Source organism: Mus caroli, unplaced genomic scaffold (genome assembly GCF_978045245.1).
Source record: "Mus caroli unplaced genomic scaffold, Mus_caroli_1 scaffold_7, whole genome shotgun sequence".
Taxonomy (NCBI): domain Eukaryota; kingdom Metazoa; phylum Chordata; class Mammalia; order Rodentia; family Muridae; genus Mus; species Mus caroli.
In genome coordinates, this window is record NW_028227262.1 from 87,864,779 (window position 1) to 87,885,810 (window position 21,032).

Genomic DNA, 21,032 nt, shown 5'->3' on the forward strand with positions numbered 1-21,032 from the left:
GCAGGAGACCATACATATGGGGCCTCCATTATGAGAGAGAATAGCCTCAGTGTGAGAGAGTGTCAAGGGTCTCATAAAGTACGTGTGGCTGACCTGGAACTTATTATGTAACCCAGGTGGGCCTTGAACTTGAGATCTTCTGTCTCAGCCTCCCATGTGCTGTTATTACTTGTGTATATCATCATACCTTGCTGGGCTGAGACCTTCTAAGCAAAAGTTCTTTAATCTACATTGTTTCTATGAAAAGACAGCCTGAAAGCCAAGGAACAGCCCTTACCAGGCACCAAGTCTGCAGATACCTTCTAACCTTCCAGAATTAGAGAAATATATGCTGTTTATGCCTCAAAGACAATAGTATTTCCTCAGTGCAGCTGAAACTAAGACATGGAAAATATTTTATTCAAACCTGGGCTTTATGGTCTGGTTTAGTGGCACATACCTCTACTTCCTTAGGAGGGTGTGGCAAGAGGTAACAAGCTGGAGCCAAGTCTCAGATAGATTGTAGCCTGGTCTCAGAAAATCAAATACAAAGCAAAAAATTAAAACAAAACAAAACTATCACAGCTACCACCCACGAAACATCCCCCCAGGCAAATTCCTGGGCTTTCACAACCTATGAAGGGATTCATATGTAAATCATAAAACCTCTTAAATTTGGACTTTTTCCAGAGTTTTGTATTCAATTCGCGTGCTAACCTAGAGAAACGAATGCAAATTCACCATGTTGGATTGTAGCAGGTTTTGTGGAGAATTCACAATAAGCTGTGGTAAAGGCTCCAAGGAATGGTGCTTAATAACCTTTCTAGGACTGATGCAGCCAGTGTGCGAAGCCCAGGAGAGCCACTTGACTAAATAGCACATGCCAGCAAGGCAGGCCTATATTTCACTTTAATGTGTCTCACGTGTACCCCAGATAACAGATGGGAGGTAAATGTTTTTGATTGATGACATTTTTGCTGCATTTGAAATTGGCTTTGATGATGACAGGATGCTACTCACTATTTTTCTAGCATGAGGAAGGACACACTAATAAAAGAGTAGTTTTCATTGAAGGAGCTGAGGGAGGGTCCTACTATGTTCACACTCAGCTGACAGTGCATGGTAAAGCTTGTGCATTGTATGTGCATATGTACTTTAACTAGATTCATAATAGTTAATAATAAATGAGTGACAATTTGTTATATAGAAGTGATAGGGAATATATTATATACATATTTAATATGCATATATAATGAATGACATTTAAGTATATAAGACATAAAGTATGTGTTTGTGTAATATAACTGAATATTTACAATTACAAATTAGAATTCTTAGGAGTAGTATATTTTTTGAACAAACAGCACAATACCAAGAAGATTAAATAGCCAACAACAACAACAAAATCTGCATGCCATATTTGAATCACTTGTTAATGTCCAAATAAAAGTAGCTCATTCTTTTGAAATGAGATATTTCTCCTTTGGATTGGTAAAATAATGTGCAAAAGAGTATATTTAAGCACAAATGGTTTTTACAAACACTTGATTGTTTAATTAATTAACTAATTAATTATGTGTGTGTGTGTGTGCCAGAGTGCATTCAGGACCTCTTAGAAGAGGTCATCTGATCCCCTAGGACAGGGATTATGCAGGGAATTGTGAGCTGCTATGTGGGTTCTGTGAATTGAACTGGATCCCCTGCAAGAGCAACAGGGCCATCTCTCTAGTCCTAACAAAGGATTTTTAAAATAGGAAATCTCAACTCTCTGGACTACAAGTTTGGCCAAAAGCAAAGAAGAAAGAGGAGTCCCTAAAAAGATTAACTTTTGCTCTTCTGGAACATGAAGGAAACAGACTGGGATGAACAGCTTCCTGACTCTGGGAGTGTCACTCAGCACATGCTTGTACCGACTCACAGGATATTTGCTTTTAGATTGTTATAGTTTTTCATCTCCACCATGTTATCTATTAAGCATGCATGAGAGAACGGTGTCAGAAGACAGAATCTGGAAAATACTCTGGGTCTTGCTGAGCAGCATAGCAGGAGGAGTTCTCCGTGACTGACTCTTCAGCTGGAGGAGGAAGAAGTCCACTGTCTCCTTAGAATTCAACCCTGTTGGGATGACCCACACATACGGTATATTCTGGCTATGAAAAAGTGTGTGCTTGTATTTTTAATTATTAATTGGACGCGGCAGCACCAGGTTAGCAGGGTATGTAAATGTCACTTCCTCACCTGCCTTTGAAAGTAATGCAAGCTGGTGTGCAAAGGTGACCTCCCCAGTTTAGCCCAGAGCTAACTAGTAGAGTAAGGAATATGGTTATTTGCATAATAAAGAGCTGGTGGCAGCCAGTGCTGGGGCGAGAGGGGGGGAGAGAGAGAGAGAGAGAGAGAGAGAGAGAGAGAGAGAGAGAGAGAGAGAGAGAGAGAGAGAGAAAGACACAGAGAGACAGAGACACAGAGACAGAGACACAGAGACAGAGACACAGAGAGAGAGACAGAGAGAGAGACAGTTAGACAGAAAGACAAAAGGTAGAAAGGTTTGAGCTGGGGAATAGACAGTGAGAACCATGTGGAGAGACACGAAATGGCAGAGAAGTCAGGTTAAGTTAGAGGCCCACTGAGAAACTGCCTCAACCAAAGGCCAAAAACCTTAAACTATGTAGATATCTCTGAGTCTTTACTACTAAACTTCAAGCAAGATTCCCGAAATCCCTGCAAAAGAAAGTCTCCCTTCCATCTTGTGCTGGCTTTTTTTTTTTTTTTTTTAACTAAAAGAATCCTTTCACTATGGCAGAAAGTTGCTTACATTATACTTGTTAGGTATATTTTAAGTTGTAACCAAACCCAACCAAGCAAGTTCAAGCAACTTACCTCTTAGCTCTATTTATGTGACATTGTTATCTTATTTTCTATTCCACAAATATGTATACAAAGATTAATGTTAAGACAAAACAAGGTCAGTCTCTCAAGTTTCCTCCTCCACAGGAAGTCTCAGATTTGCTGGACCAGACAGCCAAAGATTGATTCTGCCCTGGGACCAGTGTTCCCAGTGAAGTCATCAACATCACAGAAACTCAGTGACGTTGGTGACTGGGAAATGGGTAAGTCTGCCATTTTAATTGACACACAGGCCATTCAGATTACAATATATCCTTCTCAGTTCTCTGAGGTGGTTGAACCCAGTGATCAACCACCTGTATCTCATGGTAAATAATTGGATAGGAAACGTTTATGTAAGGCCTGAGGATACAAAGGCTTTTGGGAAGGTGTTTGAGGGTCTAGAATGGTGTTTTGAAGTTAGGAAACACAACTTATGAAGGGCTTATCTTTTTGTAAACCTAAGAAGATGTAAGCTTCAGGGAATCCACTCAAATCCACCTCTTGTTGGTCAAAATTGACTCAAGATAATTACTGTCAATTAACAAACATCCTGTTTCTTTCCCACCTGCCTATGCTTGAGGGTGGTCCTTTATTTCCCTGGTCCTTGGAACCACTATCACTCCTCCAAGTCCCAAGACCCTGTGCTAAGAGTTTCAAACACATATCCAAAAAAAAAAAAAAAAAAAAAAGCTTTTCTCCCTAAACCCCTTAACTTTATCTTCTGCCCCTAATATCCAGGTGTTCCCCCTGAACCTGTGTCCAGAAAAGTCCAAACCAGCTACCTACAGGTACTCCTGTCTACACTCACAAAGGCTTAAACTGGATGTGCACTTTCCTAACAGCCATCTGGTCCCACAGGTCCTGGACAGAAGTGAAACAACCAGCTCTTCCCAACAGTCCAGCTTTTTGCCCACATCTCCAAAACAAGCATCCCAAAGTCATCAGGAAATAGTCATAGACAATTGCGTCATCCCTTATTTATTTTTTAATCAACAAAATGCTGGGACATTTGGTTTTAGACACCAGGGACAAGAGACTAAGGTGCATATTTTACATATCAAAGCTGACCTGGCCTCCAGGTTCTCCCAGCTTACCCTGCTCTAACATTGAACATTCCAGCCCAGGGTAGGGCTGCTTTTCTCCCAGAGGCTCTGTCTTATATAATCAAGAATTCTCTCTCTCTCTCTCTCTCTCTCTCTCTCTCTCTCTTTCTCCATGCCTGCCCTTTCTCTTCCCCTGCTCCCTGCCTCTCCCCATAATGATTCCCCTTCCTTCAGTCCTTGGGGCCAGTGAAGTCACCTGAGAGCAACTTTCCAATAAATCTGCCTTTAATATAATCTAATTTGTCTTGAATTGGCTCATTTCACTGGTGGAGAAAAAAACCTATCATCTATTATAAAAAATGCTATTTTTATTTGAAAAGTTGTAAGCTTTGATGAGAATATGTGGGGTTGTTTAATATCAATGAACTATGGTTAGTAGAAATATTTAAAGGTCAACTGGCCTTTAAATATTAAAAATTAAATGTTTATCCTCTACCCAGACACCTTTGCTGGAAAAATCTCTCAGCTTTGGTGTGCCTCTGTTTCTCATGGCAGAATTAAGAAGGCAATAGATAATGTGTATTTGATAGATTAATAAATAGTTAATGGAGATATAGTGACCATCAAAATTAATTCATAAGAAATTGATGGCAATATAAAAATGTTCTCATGGTTTTTACTACCACTTATAAGAATATATTCAGAAATTCTTTTTCAAATATAAATAGAATATTTTTCTCAAAATGTTATTCTAAAAATAATCATAGTTAGCTTCATTGCTACTGACATGTGTTACTGTAGTCAATGAGACCCTCTGTATATGCATATTCTTTGGAAGACAAGCATCTCAGAATCCATTCCATTATATAGATTAGTACTTACCCTTTTAGCAACAGGAGTGGATCTCCATGTCTTAATTTTAGGTAGCTGGAAAAGGATTAGTAGTCTTGAAGTCTATGAGGATGGATCTCTCCCTCATAGTCTGCTGTAGTTCCCATCTCCCACTTCCCCAGTTACACTAAGAAGGAAAACATCACAACCTCCCCTCCTGAGGATTTAACATATCGTATAGAAGGGTGGTTAGTGTCTGGGCTTTGTTGGGGTCTATTAAGGGAAATCTACATCTTTATGGTAAAAAGAACAAAATCTGAGTTCTACCTTTGGCCCTAGGTAGAGACAGGACATTCTGTTCTGCCATAAAGATTAGAACGTTACATCTTAGTGTTTCCTTCTTTAAGAATTATTCCACATTGTCTGTAAATCACCTTGTTAGGAGACTCCACAAGAACGTGATTCAAGGAAGACATGATAAGAAGACTGGCAACATAATTGTCTCCTTAATGGGAGAGTGTACTTATATTTCTTCAAAGCTCCTTCCCCAATGCCGTGCTCACTCCTTTTCCCAGACATTGAGTGAGATGCTTGAAAGACACTTGTCCTTCTTTATAGTAATTTTACTTTCCTTTTTCATCCCTGTGGGGAAGACTGTTCCCTTATTGATTGTAATCTTGCCAGATGCAGATCACTGTGATAAAGACCACCATTTATGAGATAATACCCACAAACTCCACTAAAATCTCACAGATGCTCATTGTGGAAATCATGCGCATTATTCCTCTTTGAGAAGCACACACCCACGATGGGTGTCACACACCCCTGCTCCTCATCTGCTCACCTTACTTTATGCGGAAGCACCTTCCTCTCCTAACCCTCTTCATTATACCTATACTAAAAGCTCTTTATTAAAATTCCCAACTCTGTCAGTTATCCTTCTGAAAATATCAGTGTCAGAGCTGAGAATCCTGGTTTGGCCTCACTGGAGGTCCCTAAACCGCTCAGGGAAGTTCTCCTGCAGTTGATGGTGGGGAACTATGCCCCCTTTGCTTGTATCCTAAATGCTGAACTTCTCTTTCTTAAATATTGGTTAAAATCCTGGAAATGTTTCACTTTCACTTTGGGCTTTGTTACTATTTTTCCACCATGCATCGATGAAATGGAAGCTTCTAGTTTCTTTGGAAAGTCAGTTATGTCAAATGGTGTTTTGCTGGGGCTCACAGGTAAAGGATACACTGCTTAAGCAGACACATAAAAGACTATTTTCCTGAAGCAAACACAGGTGAAAGAATGTTTTGATGAAGCAAACACTTGAAAGGACACTTGATGGAGTATAAATATGACCCCACAGACAGTGGAAGATGAGCACTGAGCATTGGTTTGGTTTGCTCCACCTCACTGTTCTAAACTAACAACACACATGTATTGATTTTGTTAAGCTCAACTTGTGGTAAGGCTGCCATTAAGAGGAGCTTGTCCAAGAACTGCATGTGAGGTTCTTGTAGTAGCTAAGGGCATCTGTGGCCTCACCTCAGGCAGGTTGAAAAGCCTGGTGGTTTCTTCAGGATTGAACTATAGCTGCTGGTTCATGCCTGATGTCAGCCTGCTGAAAGGACTGGACTATAGCTACCAGTTAGTGTGTGCTGTCTGTCTGCTTAAAGGACTGGCCTTGAGCCATATTTGATGTTTGCTACAGGATTGAACTGCTGCCAAAAGAAAAAAAAAAATCAAGCTCACCACCAAAGCACTATTGCTTACTAAGAATGGTTGCAAAAAAAAATTTATGCTTGCACATCTATTTCTGGACTCCATTGCTGAACATACTGGTTTTCTTGAATACTAGATCAAAAAGGCATGGAAGACAGGGGAGATGGCCCAATAGTTAGAGTTTGATTGGCAAGAGTGAAGATCTGACTTTGCTTCTCAAAATCCACAGGATGTTGGTCAGGTGTGGCTGCCTATTTGTAGTTCCAGTAACTGAGGAACCCCAAAGCAAGTTGGCCAGACTGGCCATAACCTAGAGCTTGCGGTTTGATTGAGATGCCTGGCCTCAATCAAATAAGGTGGAAAAGTGATCAAGGGTGAATCCCAACACCAACCTTGCCCTGCATATGCATGCTTACACATGTGTAAAAGCATGCATATATCGATCTGCACCACACACACACACACACACTCACACACACACACACACACACACACACACACACACACACACACAGAGAGAGAGAGAGAGAGAGAGAGAGAGAGAGAGAGAGAGAGAGCACATGATTTCTTTTCTTTCTTCTCTGTCTTTCTCTTCTCAGCAGCTGCCCAAATGTATAGTTGTAACATTTTGCTCAAGCTTTAAAGAAATGACACTTGAACTTCCCTCAGAGCCTATCTTTAAATCCCTTTATTATTAAGAGCAAGAATACACAAAAGGAAACCCAAATTTCCCCACAACAGTATAATAGAAGAATATGAATAGAAAAGTGTTGTACTTGTCTTCATGCACATGTTATCTAATAGAGGCAGAGAAGTAGCATACACAAAATTAGATGTAAAATGTCTAAATAGGCATTAGTTATGTCTCCATTTTCCAATTTTGCAAAGATAATATTTAAGCATACTTCATATTTATAATTTACTTTTCTTAGTTTTGAACACAAATGCAAATTTATTTTATAAAACTGATCAACTCAACAGTAAAGCAAAATTAGAAGTTAAAAAATGGGATTTTTTCTTTGAATTATTTATTTAAGTTTGTTATTTTAGGAGATTCTTTTCTAGGGCTATAAATACAGAATATAACAAAATTTAAGATTCTTTGGGAAATCTGCTGTGACATTTTATTCTACACTGGAAAGACTCACAGGAAAGGAGCACAGGTAGGCATTCCCGGGGTGGCAGACACATGCTTGTGAGTAATGGTCACATTGGGTTTCTATGCCTCTGTGTCTCCTTAGGAGAAAGGACCCCCTCTGCACAGGACATACAAATCATTTTGTGAAATAAACATTCAGGTTCTTCAATGACATATTTCATTTAGTGTAGAAATACTACAACAGAGCTGATATGCATACAAGGATAAATGAAAAGGAGAGAATGCTGGAGTAGAGAGGTGAGAGTCTACCTCTCACACAAACTTAGGTGCGGTATAACAAGTAACCACTGAATGTGGTCACAGGGGGATATTTGATTGGAATTGTTCCTTTTACAAGTCGCAACCACACTTCCTGTCCATAATTTAATTCAAATAAGGCATCCCCAGTCAAAACTCTGTCACAGTGTATCTCATTGTCAGCATTTTCAGACTCAAATCTAAGTTTGTCTACTCCATCCACCACAAAAAAACCGGAAATATGAGCACTGAATGACTCAATGGTGTATTTGAATATGTACACTCCAAGGTATGGAATTCTGAACTTGCCAGTCCTTGGGTTATATGAGGCCCCATAGTTGACGCTTAGATCATTGAACAGGATAGGACCAGGTGCCGTCATTCCGTGAGTGTGAGATACGAAAAACGCCACCATCGGAGCATATCTGTATGATCCTTTGGAAAAATCTGTTCAAGGAAAAATGTGACAGGAGTTATTTTTCAGGATTTTTATCTTGTTTTTCTTCCTATAGCTCTCATTTTATCTCAGTCTCACAGACTTAGCAGAAACATAAAGTTCTCTATCAAACTGAGTGATGCCCCTGTATCTGGATGTCTGCCTCCACTGTAGGCTAAATGTGGAAACACCAAGTCTCCCGAAGCCTCAGTTTCTCCACTGAGATAAGGGTCTATTGTGACTTCTGGCAACTGTCCTGTAGAAATGCCTGCAAGGTCATTTGCATGCTGTATCACACTGCCAAGAGATAATGAAATTCAAAGTACTGAACAATTATCATGGGATGTGGAAATTCCCTGCAGGAAGGGAAACCTCCAGGATGGGGAGACAAGGTTCCATGATAATTTCTAGTGGCTGAGAATGAAGTGAAATGAAGCCAAGTTCACCAAGGAGAAGCAGGCCAAGGTAAGTTTCTATGTAATAATGCCACATACACTTAGTCAAGATTTAAAATGGACTGAAATGTGCTCTCAGATACAGAAATCAGTAAGGTCTGATTTGAAATATCCCGTGGCCACTAAAATTAATATATTTTAAAATGATGTGTGTATTTTTTTGTTTAAAAACCAGGATCTGGAGTGCTACATTAAAACATGTTATTATTGTATGCATAGTGTATGCACGCATGCGTGTGTGCATGTGTGTGTGTGTGTGTGTGTATGTGTAGCTGTCCAATAGGACAGATTTTGGGAATTAATTCTCGCATTTCCCTGTGAGATGTGTGCATCAAACTCAGGTGTTAGCTGCTATCCAGTAGCCTTTCCTGTTGAGTAGCCTCAGGGTCAGGAGTGCTACACTTTCAAAGCAAATGTGCAACAACACCAATCGACAGAAGTGAAGAAAACATGAAGAACAAGCTAAGAAGGCTCAAATGATCTTTCACAGTATGTCCAGCATGTGTTCGCATGTGACACTGAGAAGCATAAGGGGGTGAGTACCTGGTGCTACTGCATTATCTTCCGTGATCTTCACGGTGCAAGTGTCACCCATGAATGGGTGCCGGCAAGCGCAGATGAAGTTGGATCTCCCGCTGATGCACGTGCCACCATTCTGGCAAGGGAAGCTGCTGCAGCTGGAATGTTCCTGTGCTACTGAAAAGGAATCACAACAAAAGGGGACAATCTATCTTTGTCTCAAACCCGAGATGTGCAACAGGATAGTTGAAATGCTGAACCTGGGACATAATGCAGATTCTCCCCCTCCCCCTCCCCCTCCCCCTCCCCTTCCCCCTCTCCCTCTCCCTGACAAGATTTCTCTGGCTGTCCTATAACTCACTCTGTAGACCAGGCTGGCCTCGAACTTAGAAATCTACCTGCCTCTGCCTCCCAAGTGTTGGGATTAAAGGCGTGCGCCACCTTATCTCTGACACCCATTAGGGAGGGTATTCATGCAAAACCCTCATATTTGACCCCACTGTGTGAGGCAAGGATAATTTTGTGATCAAGTTTATGTCAGTATATTAAACTTCTGGTTAGCTTTGAAGCAGATATACAGGACTAAGTATATTTTAACTAAATAAATAATAAGGGTAAGGTTTTTAATCATTAGAGAAGAAAGACACTTTTTATTTTCTTAAGATGTGATATTATTTAATAATTATGGTGTTTGTGTGCACATCTGCGTGAACTTATGTGCCATGTGTGTGCAGATTCCTGCTCATGTCAGCAGAGGGATTTGGGTCTCCTAGAACGAGGGTTATGGCCGATTTCAGCTGCTTGGCATGGGCGCTGGGGACAGAACCAGTGTTCTCTGTAGGAATAGTAAGTACTCTAGCCCTCTGAGCCATTCTTCCAGCTCTACCTTTTTAACACGAAAACAAAACACAACAATCTCTCATTTTTGATCACCTAAAGATAAAAACCTTATTTTGAAAATTAAGATTTTAATGAGTGACAAATTCAAACAAAACTTAACCTACAAATTTAGTGATTTGTATTTGTAGAAAACCTCTGATGATCACACACAAGAATATTTCTGAGGTTCCAGTTTGTATAGTAGACACAAAAATAGTTAATTTTGCTAGAATTCCAAATTACAATGGCAGGCACAAACCTAGCATAAAAATATGAGAATTTGTAAGAGAAATATGCTGGAAGAATCTTTCCTTCCCTTGCCACAGTTACTATTATGGCACCACCTTGTGGCAGTAATGTAAGTTTAAAATTCACTTATTTCAAACAGTGTAGATCACTTGAATTTTGGATCCCACATAGACTGTTTTGTCATCATATGTAATGTCTGGACTCCACATATGAAGGGAATGACATTTGTGTGAGCCTGGCTTATTTCATTCACCTTGATAACATCTAATTCCATTTAATTTTCTGCATTATTATTATTATTATTATTTTACAGTTGAACAAACATTCATTGAGTGTGTACATAAAATACTTTTCCTGGATGGGTGTTCAGCTGTGTTATTAGGTGCATGTGGAAGTCAGAGGTTAGTGTAGGATATCTTCCTTGATCACTCTCCACCTGACTTTTTAACATGGCCTTTTATTAAACCTGTGTCTCATTGATTTGACTATTTTGTCTGCCAATGAGCCCCACAATCTTTCCACTTCTAATGAAATTCTGGGGTTACAAACATAAGCTATGCCTGCCTATTTATATGAGTTCTGGGGATGATCTGAATTCTGGTTTTCAGATTTGTATGTCAGGTACTTATTTACTGACCAACATCCCTTGTGACAATGTGTGTGTGTGTAATTAAAATTGTAACTCTGACTTCCAACCCAAAGTCATCAAAAAAGACAGGGAGGGGCACTTCATACTCATCAAAGGTAAAATTCTCCAAGAGGAACTATCAATCCTGAATATCTATGCTCCAAATACAAAGGCAGCCTCATTCATTAAAGAAACTTTAGTAAATCTCAAAGCACACATTGCACCTCATACAATAATAGTGGGAGACTTCAACACACCACTTTCACCAATGGACAGATCATGGAAACAGAAACTAAACAGGGACACAGTGAAACTAACAGAAGTTATGGATCAAATGGATCTGGCAGATATCTACAGAACATTTTACCCTAAAACAAAAGGATACACCTTCTTCTCAGCACCTCATGGTACCTTCTCCAAAATTGACCACGTAATTGGGCACAAAACAGGACTCAACAGATACAAAAACATTGAAATTGTCCCATGCATCCTATCAGATCACCATGGACTAAGGCTGATCATCAATAACAAAATAAATAATAGAAAGCCAACATTCACGTGGAAACTGAACAACACTCTTCTCAATGATACCTTGGTCAAGGAAGGAATAAAGAAAGAAATCAAGGACTTTTTAGAGTTCAATGAAAATGAAGCCACAACATACCCAAACTTATGGGACGCAATGAAAGCATTTCTAAGAGGAAAACTCATAGCTCTGAGTGCCTCCAAAAAGAAACTAGAAAGAGCACACATTAGCAGCTTGACAACACACCTAAAAGCACTAGAACAAAAGGAAGCAAATTCACCCAAGAGGAGTAGACGGCAGGAAATAATCAAACTCAGGGGCGAAATCAATCAAGTGGAAACAAGAAGAACTATTCAAAGAATCAACCAATCAAGGAGCTGGTTCTTTGAGAAAATCAACAAGATAGATAAACCCTTAGCCAGACTAACTAGAGGGCACAGGGAAAGTATTCTAATTAACAAAATCAGAAATGAAAAAGGAGACATAACAACAGATCCTGAAGACATCCAAAACACCATCAGATCCTTCTACCAAAGGCTATACTCAACAAAACTGGAGAACCTGGATGAAATGGAGAAGTTCCTAGACAGATACCAGGTACCAAAGTTGAACCAAGATCAGGTTAATGATCTAAACAACCCTATATCCCCCAAAGAAATAGAAGCAGTCATTAATAGTCTCCCAACCAAAAAAAGCCCAGGACCAGATGGGTTTAGTGCAGAGTTCTATCAGACCTTCAAAGAAGATCTAATCCCAGTTCTTCACAAACTATTCCACAAAATAGAAACAGAAGGTACTCTACCCAACTCATTCTATGAAGCCACAATTACTCTGATACCTAAACCACAAAAAGACCCAACAAAGAAAACTTCAGACCAATATCCCTTATGAATATTGATGCAAAAATCCTCAATAAAGTTCTTGCTAACCGAATCCAAGAACACATCAAAACAATCATCCATCCTGACCAAGTAGGTTTCATCCCAGGGATGCAGGGATGGTTCAATATACGGAAATCCATCAACGTAATCCAGTATATAAACAAACTCAAAGACAAAAACCACATGATCATCTCGTTAGATGCAGAAAAAGCATTTGACAAGATCCAACACCCATTCATGATAAAAGTCTTGGAAAGGTCAGGAATTCAAGGCCCATACCTAAACATGATAAGAGCAATCTACAGCAAACCAGTAGCCAACATCAAAGTAAATGGTGAGAAGCTTGAAGCAATACCTCTAAAATCAGGGACTAGACAAGGCTGTCCACTTTCTCCATACCTATTCAACATTGTACTTGAAGTCCTAGCCAGAGCAATTCGACAACAAAAGGAGATCAAAGGGATACAAATTGGAAAAGATGAAGTCAAAATATCACTCTTTGCAGATGATATGATAGTATATATAAGTGACCCTAAAAATTCCACCAGAGAACTCCTAAGCCTGATAAACAGCTTCGGTGAAGTAGCTGGATATAAAATTAACTCAAACAAATCAATGGCCTTTCTCTACACAAAGAATAAACAGGCTGAGAAAGAAATTAGGGAAACAACACCCTTCTCAATAGTCACAAATAATATTAAATATCTTGGCATGACTCTAACTAAGGAAGTGAAAGATCTGTATAATAAAAACTTCAAGTCTCTGAAGAAAGAAATTCTAGAAGATCTCAGAAGATGGAAAGATCTCCCATGCTCATGGATTGGCAGGATCAACATTGTAAAAATGGCTATCTTGCCAAAAGCAATCTACAGATTCAATGCAATCCCCATCAAAATTCCAAATCAATTCTTCAACGAATTAGAAAGTGCAATCTGCAAATTCATCTGGAATAACAAAAAAAGCTAGGATAGCAAAAACTCTTCTCAAGGATAAAAGAACCTCTGGTGGAATCACCTTGCCGGACCTAAAGCTCTACTACAGAGCAATTGTGATAAAAACTGCATGGTACTGGTATAGTGACAGACAAATAGACCAATGGAATAGAATTGAAGACCCAGAAATGAACCCACACACCTATGGTCACTTGATCTTCGACAAGGGAGCTAAAAACATCCAGTGGAAGAAAGACAGCATTTTCAACAAATGGTGCTGGAACAACTGGTTGTTAACATGTAGAAGAATGCGAATCGATCCATTCCTATCTCCTTGTACTAAGGTCAAGTCTAAGTGGATCAAGGAACTTCACATAAAACCAGAGACACTGAAACTTATAGAGGAGAAAGTGGGGAAAAGCCTTGAAGATATGGGCACAGGGGAAAAATTCCTGAATAGAACAGTAATGGCTTGTGCTGTAAGATCGAGAATTGACAAATGGGACCTCATGAAACTACAAAGCTTCTGCAAGGCTAAAGACACCATCAATAAGACAAAAAAACCACCAACAGATTGGGAAAGGATCTTCACCTATCCTAAATCAGACAAGGGACTAATATCCAATATATATAAAGAACTCAAGAAGGTGGACTCCAGAAAGTCAAATAACCCCATTAAAAAATGGGGCTCAGAACTGAACAAAGAATTCTCACCTGAGGAATACCGAATGGCAGAGAAGCACCTGAAAAAATGTTCAACATCCTTAATCATCAGGGAAATGCAAATCAAAACAACCCTGAGATTCCACCTCACACCAGTCAGAATGGCTAAGATCAAAAATTCAGGTGACAGCAGATGCTGGCGAGGATGTGGAGAAAGAGGAACACTTCTCCATTGTTGGTGGGATTGCAAGCTTGTACAACCACTCTGGAAATCAGTCTGGCGGTTCCTCAGAAAATTGGACATAGTACTACCGGAGGATCCAGCAATACCTCTTCTGGGCATATATCTAGAAGATGTCCCAACCGGTAAGAAGGACACATGCTCCACTATGTTCATAGCAGCCCTATTTATAATAGCCAGAAGCTGGAAAGAACCCAGATGTCCCTCAACAGAGGAATGGATACAGAAATTATGGTACATTTACACAATGGAGTACTACTCAGCTATTAAAAAGAATGAATTTATGAAATTCCTAGCCAAATGGATGGACCTGGAGGGCATCATCTTGAGTGAGGTAACACAATCACAAAGGAACTCACACAATATGTATTCACTGATAAGTGGATATTAGCCCAAAACTTAGGATACCCAAGATATAAGATACAATTTGCTAAACGCATGAAACTCAAGAAGAATGAAGACCAAAATGTGGACACTGTGCCCCCTCTTAGAATTGGGAACAAAACACCCATGGAAGGAGTTACAGAGACAAAGTTTGGAGCTGTGATGAAAGGATGGACCATCTAGAGACTGCCGTATCCAGGGATCCATCCCATAATCAGCTTCTAAACGCTGAGACCATTGCATACACTAGCAAGATTTTGCTGAAAGTACCCAAAAATAACTGTCTCTTGTGAGACTATGCAGGGGCCTAGCAAACACAGGAGTGGATGCTCACAGTCAGCTATTGGATGGATCACAGGGCTCCCAATGGAGAAGCTAGAGAAAGTACCCAAGGAGCTAAAGGGATCTGCAACCCTATAGTTGGAACAACATGATGAACTAACCAGTACCCCGGAGCTCTTGTCTCTAGCTGCATATGTATCGAAAGATGGCCTAGTCGGCCATCACTGGAAAGAGAGGCCCATTGGACTTGCAAACTTTATATGCCCCAATATAGGGGAATGCCAGGGCCAAAAGAATGGGAATGGGAGGGTAGGGAAGTGGGGGGCGGTATGGGGGACTTTTGGGATAGCATTGGAAATGTAATTGAGGAAAATATGTAATAAAAAAAACAGTGAAAAAAAAATAAATAAATTTATAGCTCAAAAAAAAATTGTAACTCATTTTGTTTAATAATTGTTTTATGTATCTGTATATTCTCTGTTTCTAAATGTGTATTAGTAATTTATTCAAAATGTGGTCAAACTTCATGCCTGTATTAATGTTTTTTAAAGAGAATATATTAGTATTTTCCTTGAAAAGTCTAAAATGATTTGAATTTTCTTGACATATTCTCTATAAACTACTTCTCTCATCTAGAAAAGTGTTTGAACAGCTTAGGTAATAAATTTCATATATTTATATATATTACATACACCATATTTTATAACATATATTAAACTGATCTGTATTTCTTGACTGCTTTCACCCCTTGAATCAGGCTTTCAAGCTTTACATTTGTAGTGAGCTCTCATTCTAGAACTTTGCCTACTTCTTGGTAGCTTGAAAACAACCAACAAGTCTTCATTGCTTATTGAATTGTGAATTCTTGTCTGCAAAGCACTACTTTCATTGGTCTTTATCCTCTGACCTAGCACCATGACCAACTCCTGGAAGACTGCTCTGTAATGAGCTTCACTAGCAATGGTCCATTACACAATAGAGCTGCAGGATAATGAATTGATTCTTTGGCTTGATCAGCTCTACAGTTCTTACTTCCCCAGATGAGGAAGTCAACCAGTCTCACTTACAGATTAGGCCTGTAAGACATCAAACTACTCCAGGGAGAAAAAGTCAAGGCTCTGTGATATGATGGCTCTCTCTGTTTCTACTCATTCCAATCCCTTCTTCAAGGAAAAGACTTCTGCTTGCTATTCAGTGTCTAGTGTGCACACTCAGCTCTCCTTCTGCTTTCCTGTTACTTTCTGTGATGGAGTCTCACTTTGCTCTTGTCTCAGCATTACAGAGCATGTTGCCTGTCTTTCATCCCAATGGAGTCACTAATCTGCAAGAAGGGTCCAACTCTGTATAGTTGTGGAAATGAAATTTATCCTATTAGTGCACTAATCCAAACTTCTTGTAACCATACTTCTTGCTTACTAGGACTTCAGCCCTGTGCCTCCTGTTCATCTATCAGGATGTCTCCTGGCTTCTGCAATTGTTTCCATGGTTTCTCTTTTATGTTGCCTTCTTTGCATGTCAGTTGAAATTACATATAAGTTGCTACAACTAGCTTTTATACACCCTATGACTCATATTATTCTCTATTTCTACAGTACTTTAAAAATGGTTAGGTGTTCAATAGGCAATTTTTTCTGGATTAACATATAAAACTATTTGTCACCTTTCCTCATCCCTGATGCTATAGCTACCTTCACTCTTTCAATTATTGCCTGATGCTGTATGTGATCTCCCATTGAACTTATCACACTTGATTATAATTGTTCATGTGTCTTTACTTCCAAAAGAATGTCACACTATATGACATCAGGGCTCACAGTTTACTCCTTAAACACATCACTATGAATCCACCCAGTGGGGGACATATGCAAAATGGCAAAGCTTTGAAGGATGAATGAATAAGTTAATGAAAGTTTGAATTTGTGGTTAGTTCCTTATCAAAATTCTGTCTTCACAGTTTCACAAAGATCACACGGGTGTAATAGGGATCATTACAATTAGTTAAGCAGTTTTACCAACACAACATTCGGCTATCCTGTGCAAGTAGCATGGCTAAAATTTCAATGCTGATTTCCCTATGTGGAATGTGACTAAAATTAATTTTCTGTTGTCTTCAGATAGCTTGGCAGTCCCAATTTGTTCTGGCCTCTGCATTTTGATCTCTAGTATGTACTCCATGTATAATTTCTTCTTCACCCTGTTACTGTATTTCAAAAAGGTAAGTGCTAATTTTGAACCCATTATAGAGGTCCTTCCACTTCAGAGCACCTTGCCTTTATGAACACTTGCATTTTGTGACTGTAACTACCTGCTCCATGGGTCAGGCACATGAAGATGGACATTGACTTGAATGTACAACCCATCTATTTAGCTTTTCTCAGCACTCAATCAGAACTTATTCAAAAGGAGTTTCACGACCAAATTTGCACACTGTGTTCTTCTACTTTATTGTTATTTGTATTTATTACATACGAAATAGATTGTGTAATTTATAAAGCATGTTATATACACAATTTATTAATATTATTATTTTACTTTATGATTTTATTATTTACTCCATTTTAGCATCAATATATTACTTTCTTTTTTCATTTAAACCAACAGTTCTCAACCTGTGAAGTGTGACACTTTTGGGTTAAAACAACCCTTTCACAAAGGGCTCTGCATATCAGATATTTACATTACAATTCATAACAGTAGTAAAATTAGAGTTATAAAGTATCAATAAGATAATTTTATGGTTAGGGCGTCACCACAACATGAGAACTGTTTTAAAGGGACATGGCATTAGGAAGGTTGAGAACCACTGATGTAAATGATAACATTGCAAAGGACTAGTAATTGTGATCCCTGCTCATGGCACAATGGAGTTTCTAGGGGATTAGTGAGGGGTCCTGCCCCACTGCCTCTGGACAGCTTCAGAACATACAAGTTTTGTGATCAATATTTTTATTTTTTTCTGCTCCAAATGCTCTGGAATACAATACTCTTAAAAGAATCTCACCAGCATCTAAAACACTGTCCAGACAAATGTGAAATGTGTGACACTAATAGTCTAAAATGTAGATGTCATTGCTGTTAAAACCTTCTATTGTGCAATATATACATTTTAGTGGGTAGATAGTACAAACTTAGGACATTTTATAAGTTGATTTAGAGAATGCAAGTTAATTTCTGCATTAAATTCTGCAGAAGCTGGGTAACATTTATCCAATTCTTTTGAAAGATGGACTGTGCCCCAACAATCTTACTATTTAGGTCTTAGTCACCTGTTCATGAAGCAATATTTAAAACAGAGTAAAATTAAAAATGATCCAAAAGATAAAAATAAAATACGGTTGTGTGACTGTAGGTGGATTTTTTTCAGGCCATGGAGATGCCATATAGGAGCTGAAATATGAGATAAGCTTGTTGTCTTTTGCAATCCAAGAGCAGACACTCACTGATGAGAAAAACTATGCAAATGAGTTTTAGTGCAACACTACACATTACCATCACACGATTAAAGACACATTATTTGTCTTTACTGTACCTATAATCTGGGAAGTTGTTTTGCAATATTTTTCTTGAGATATGTTTGAATTCTGTTATTACACAGGCAAATCTTCAAAAAATAAGACAGTAAATAAATGGACAAAATTTTGTCTATGTAATCTCTTCTTTGTTGCCAGTCCATTTACTGTAATTTTAAAGCAGTGCTGATATTGCCCCTGTGCTATCAAGCTGTTCCTCAACACTAGGTTGCTGAATAATTTCCTCCATGCTAATTTCCTTTAACGGGTCAGAAAATGTACCTGGATGTCAACATCTACTAAGCTTCCACTTCCTGGCCCTCTCCTGGGACCCTTAGTTACTGGTATTTGCAACTGATTTATTCTTACCACATTGAGAATCTCCAAACAAGATTGGCCTGCTGATTTATCTCAAGTCTGAATCAAAGAAATTCAAATTTTATTGATTGATTGATGATTGTGAATGTGTGTGAGTGTGTGTATAGGACACTGGGTGTTCTCTGTGGCTCTTAGCCTTATTCCCTTGAAACAAGGAATGGAAAGACCACTATTTCTGCTAGGCTGGCAAGAAAGCTTTTAGAGTCCATTTATCTATACTTCCCCAATGTGGGGATCACTATCATGAGCTTCATGCCTTGTGGCTTTGCATGGGTGTTGTAGGATAACATTTAGGTCATTATGTTTGTAGAACACCAACCTTACCCATTGAGCCTATACATTTTCCCCTTCACACAGAACACAAAGAAACTTATTGGTGGATTTTCTGGGTCTTCCTAATATTTTTTTTGCCATAGCTGCTCTCTCTCTCTCTCTCTCTCTCTCTCTCTCTCTCTCTCTCTCTCTCTCTCTCTCTCTCTCTCTCTCTCTGTGTGTGTGTTTTAAGTGTAATTTTAGCTGTGAGTCTACCTAATTCAGGAACTGTAGTTATACTGGAGCATCACCAAATGTGTGGTTCTCAGAGTTTCTAAAATAGATGATGTGTTCTAAATTCAATCAGCCTTCATAACTGAATTACCTCACAGTTAATCATCTTCTTCAAAGGTCATCTTTATCAAATATACCTTATCTTAATGTGTACTTAAAAGTCTTATTTTAAGTAATATATAGAATCATCTAAATAGAAAATAATCTAGAAGGAAACTATTCTACAAAGACTTTGGGAAGGGTTGAGAATGTAGCCAGCCAATTGCTGTATAAAAAAACAAAAAACAAAAAAACAAAAAACAAAGAAAAAAAAACCCAAAACCCTTCAAACATGACATTAAAACAAAACCAAAAAAAAAAAATCTTTGAAATTTATTTGCATCCTGTTTAGAAACAAATCAAATATTTGGTAATTAAGCCAGAATAGCTTCTCATCATTGGCCTGGTAGATGCCATGTTTGCCATAAGTGGATTTAGGCCTTAGCTTTTACAACATCCAATAGAGGCAGATTTCATGAATAACTCATGAGACTTTGGTAACTGTTATAAGGAAAGTCTGTTATAAAGAAAGCCTGTTATAAAGAAAGCCTGTTATAAAGAAAGTCAAACTGAAAACTGTACCTTAACTTCAGCAGCATCACTGTTGGACTTGGTTGCTGGTCTTTAAATCCTTGATAAAGGAAACTCTCTGCAATATCAACTTTGACCACACAAAATGCACAGTCATAGCCACACTCTGAAGAGTATGGGATGCAGGAGAGAAAAGCAGAAGGAAGAAGAGAGATGAATACAGTCTCCCATCTCTGCACATGAGAACTGAGGATGGAGACTGTTGCAGTAGACCAGGACATCTGATAGCTGGAGAATGCTGTGGTTTATTTTTCTGCATCCTCCTGGTTCTCTAAAGTAAAGTGATAATACCTGTCTTATAGGTATTGCTGGAAGAAGCAATGTTATCTAGTGTATTTCCAAAGCCTGAAGTGAGTGAATGTTAGTAAAAAAAAAAAAATGTAAAATAGAATAGGATTAGTGTCAGGCCTCAAAGTAAGTTATCGTTTCTCAAAATTAAAACTGATATACAGATTATCTCTAAACGAATCATATTTTGTAAATATTGTTGATATGACAAAGAGGTTCCAGAAATGATGGTGTTATCCCCTGGTTTTAGTTATGTGGAAGAAAATGTAGTGCAGGTTCTACCCTACAATATCAAAAGTCAAAGGGCATAGGGAAATTTGTTACAGCTTGTACTTTTGTTAAGATAAGTGTAAAGAACAGAGCCAAACTTAGCCAATGTGCTGGCTGATGTGTAGCACAACTGATATAAAGGTGCATCAGATGATGTATTTTATTTTATAATAGACTTCCTTCCTTCCTTCCTTCCTTCCTTCCTTCCTTCCTTCCTTCCTTCCTTCCTTCCTTCCTTTCTTCCTTCCTTCCTTCCTCCCTGCCTGTCCTTTATTCTTTCTTTCTTTCTTTCTTTCTTTCTTTCTTTCTTTCTTTCTTTCTTTCTTTCTTTCTTTCTTTCTTTCTTTCTTCCTTCCTTCCTTCCTTCCTTCCTTCCTTCCTTCCTTCCTTCCTTCCTTCCTTCCTTCCTTCCTTGCTTTCTTTCCTTTTATGTGTGTTGGGTCTATGTGTTTCTATGTGTATTGTGTAGTATACATGCTGTGTGTGTGCAT

General features: G+C 38.7%; 1 protein-coding gene across 2 annotated transcripts in view; it reads right to left on the minus strand.

Moving 5' to 3' along the window:
* Window positions 1-7,143: 7,143 nt before the first annotated feature.
* Window positions 7,144-21,032, minus strand: part of Mmrn1 (multimerin 1) — a 50,555-nt gene continuing 36,666 nt past the window's right edge. Inside the window, exons 7-8 of one of the 2 annotated variants that reach the window (XM_021165625.2) lie at window positions 9,280-9,429; window positions 7,144-8,292 (exon numbers count right to left, since the gene is read on the minus strand). In XM_021165625.2, the coding sequence (XP_021021284.1) occupies window positions 7,871-8,292; window positions 9,280-9,429 (572 nt within the window). In that variant the 3' untranslated portion in view covers window positions 7,144-7,870. Of the gene's footprint in view, window positions 8,293-9,279; window positions 9,433-21,032 lie in introns of both variants that reach the window. The other variant, XM_021165624.2, reaches the window with a different exon arrangement.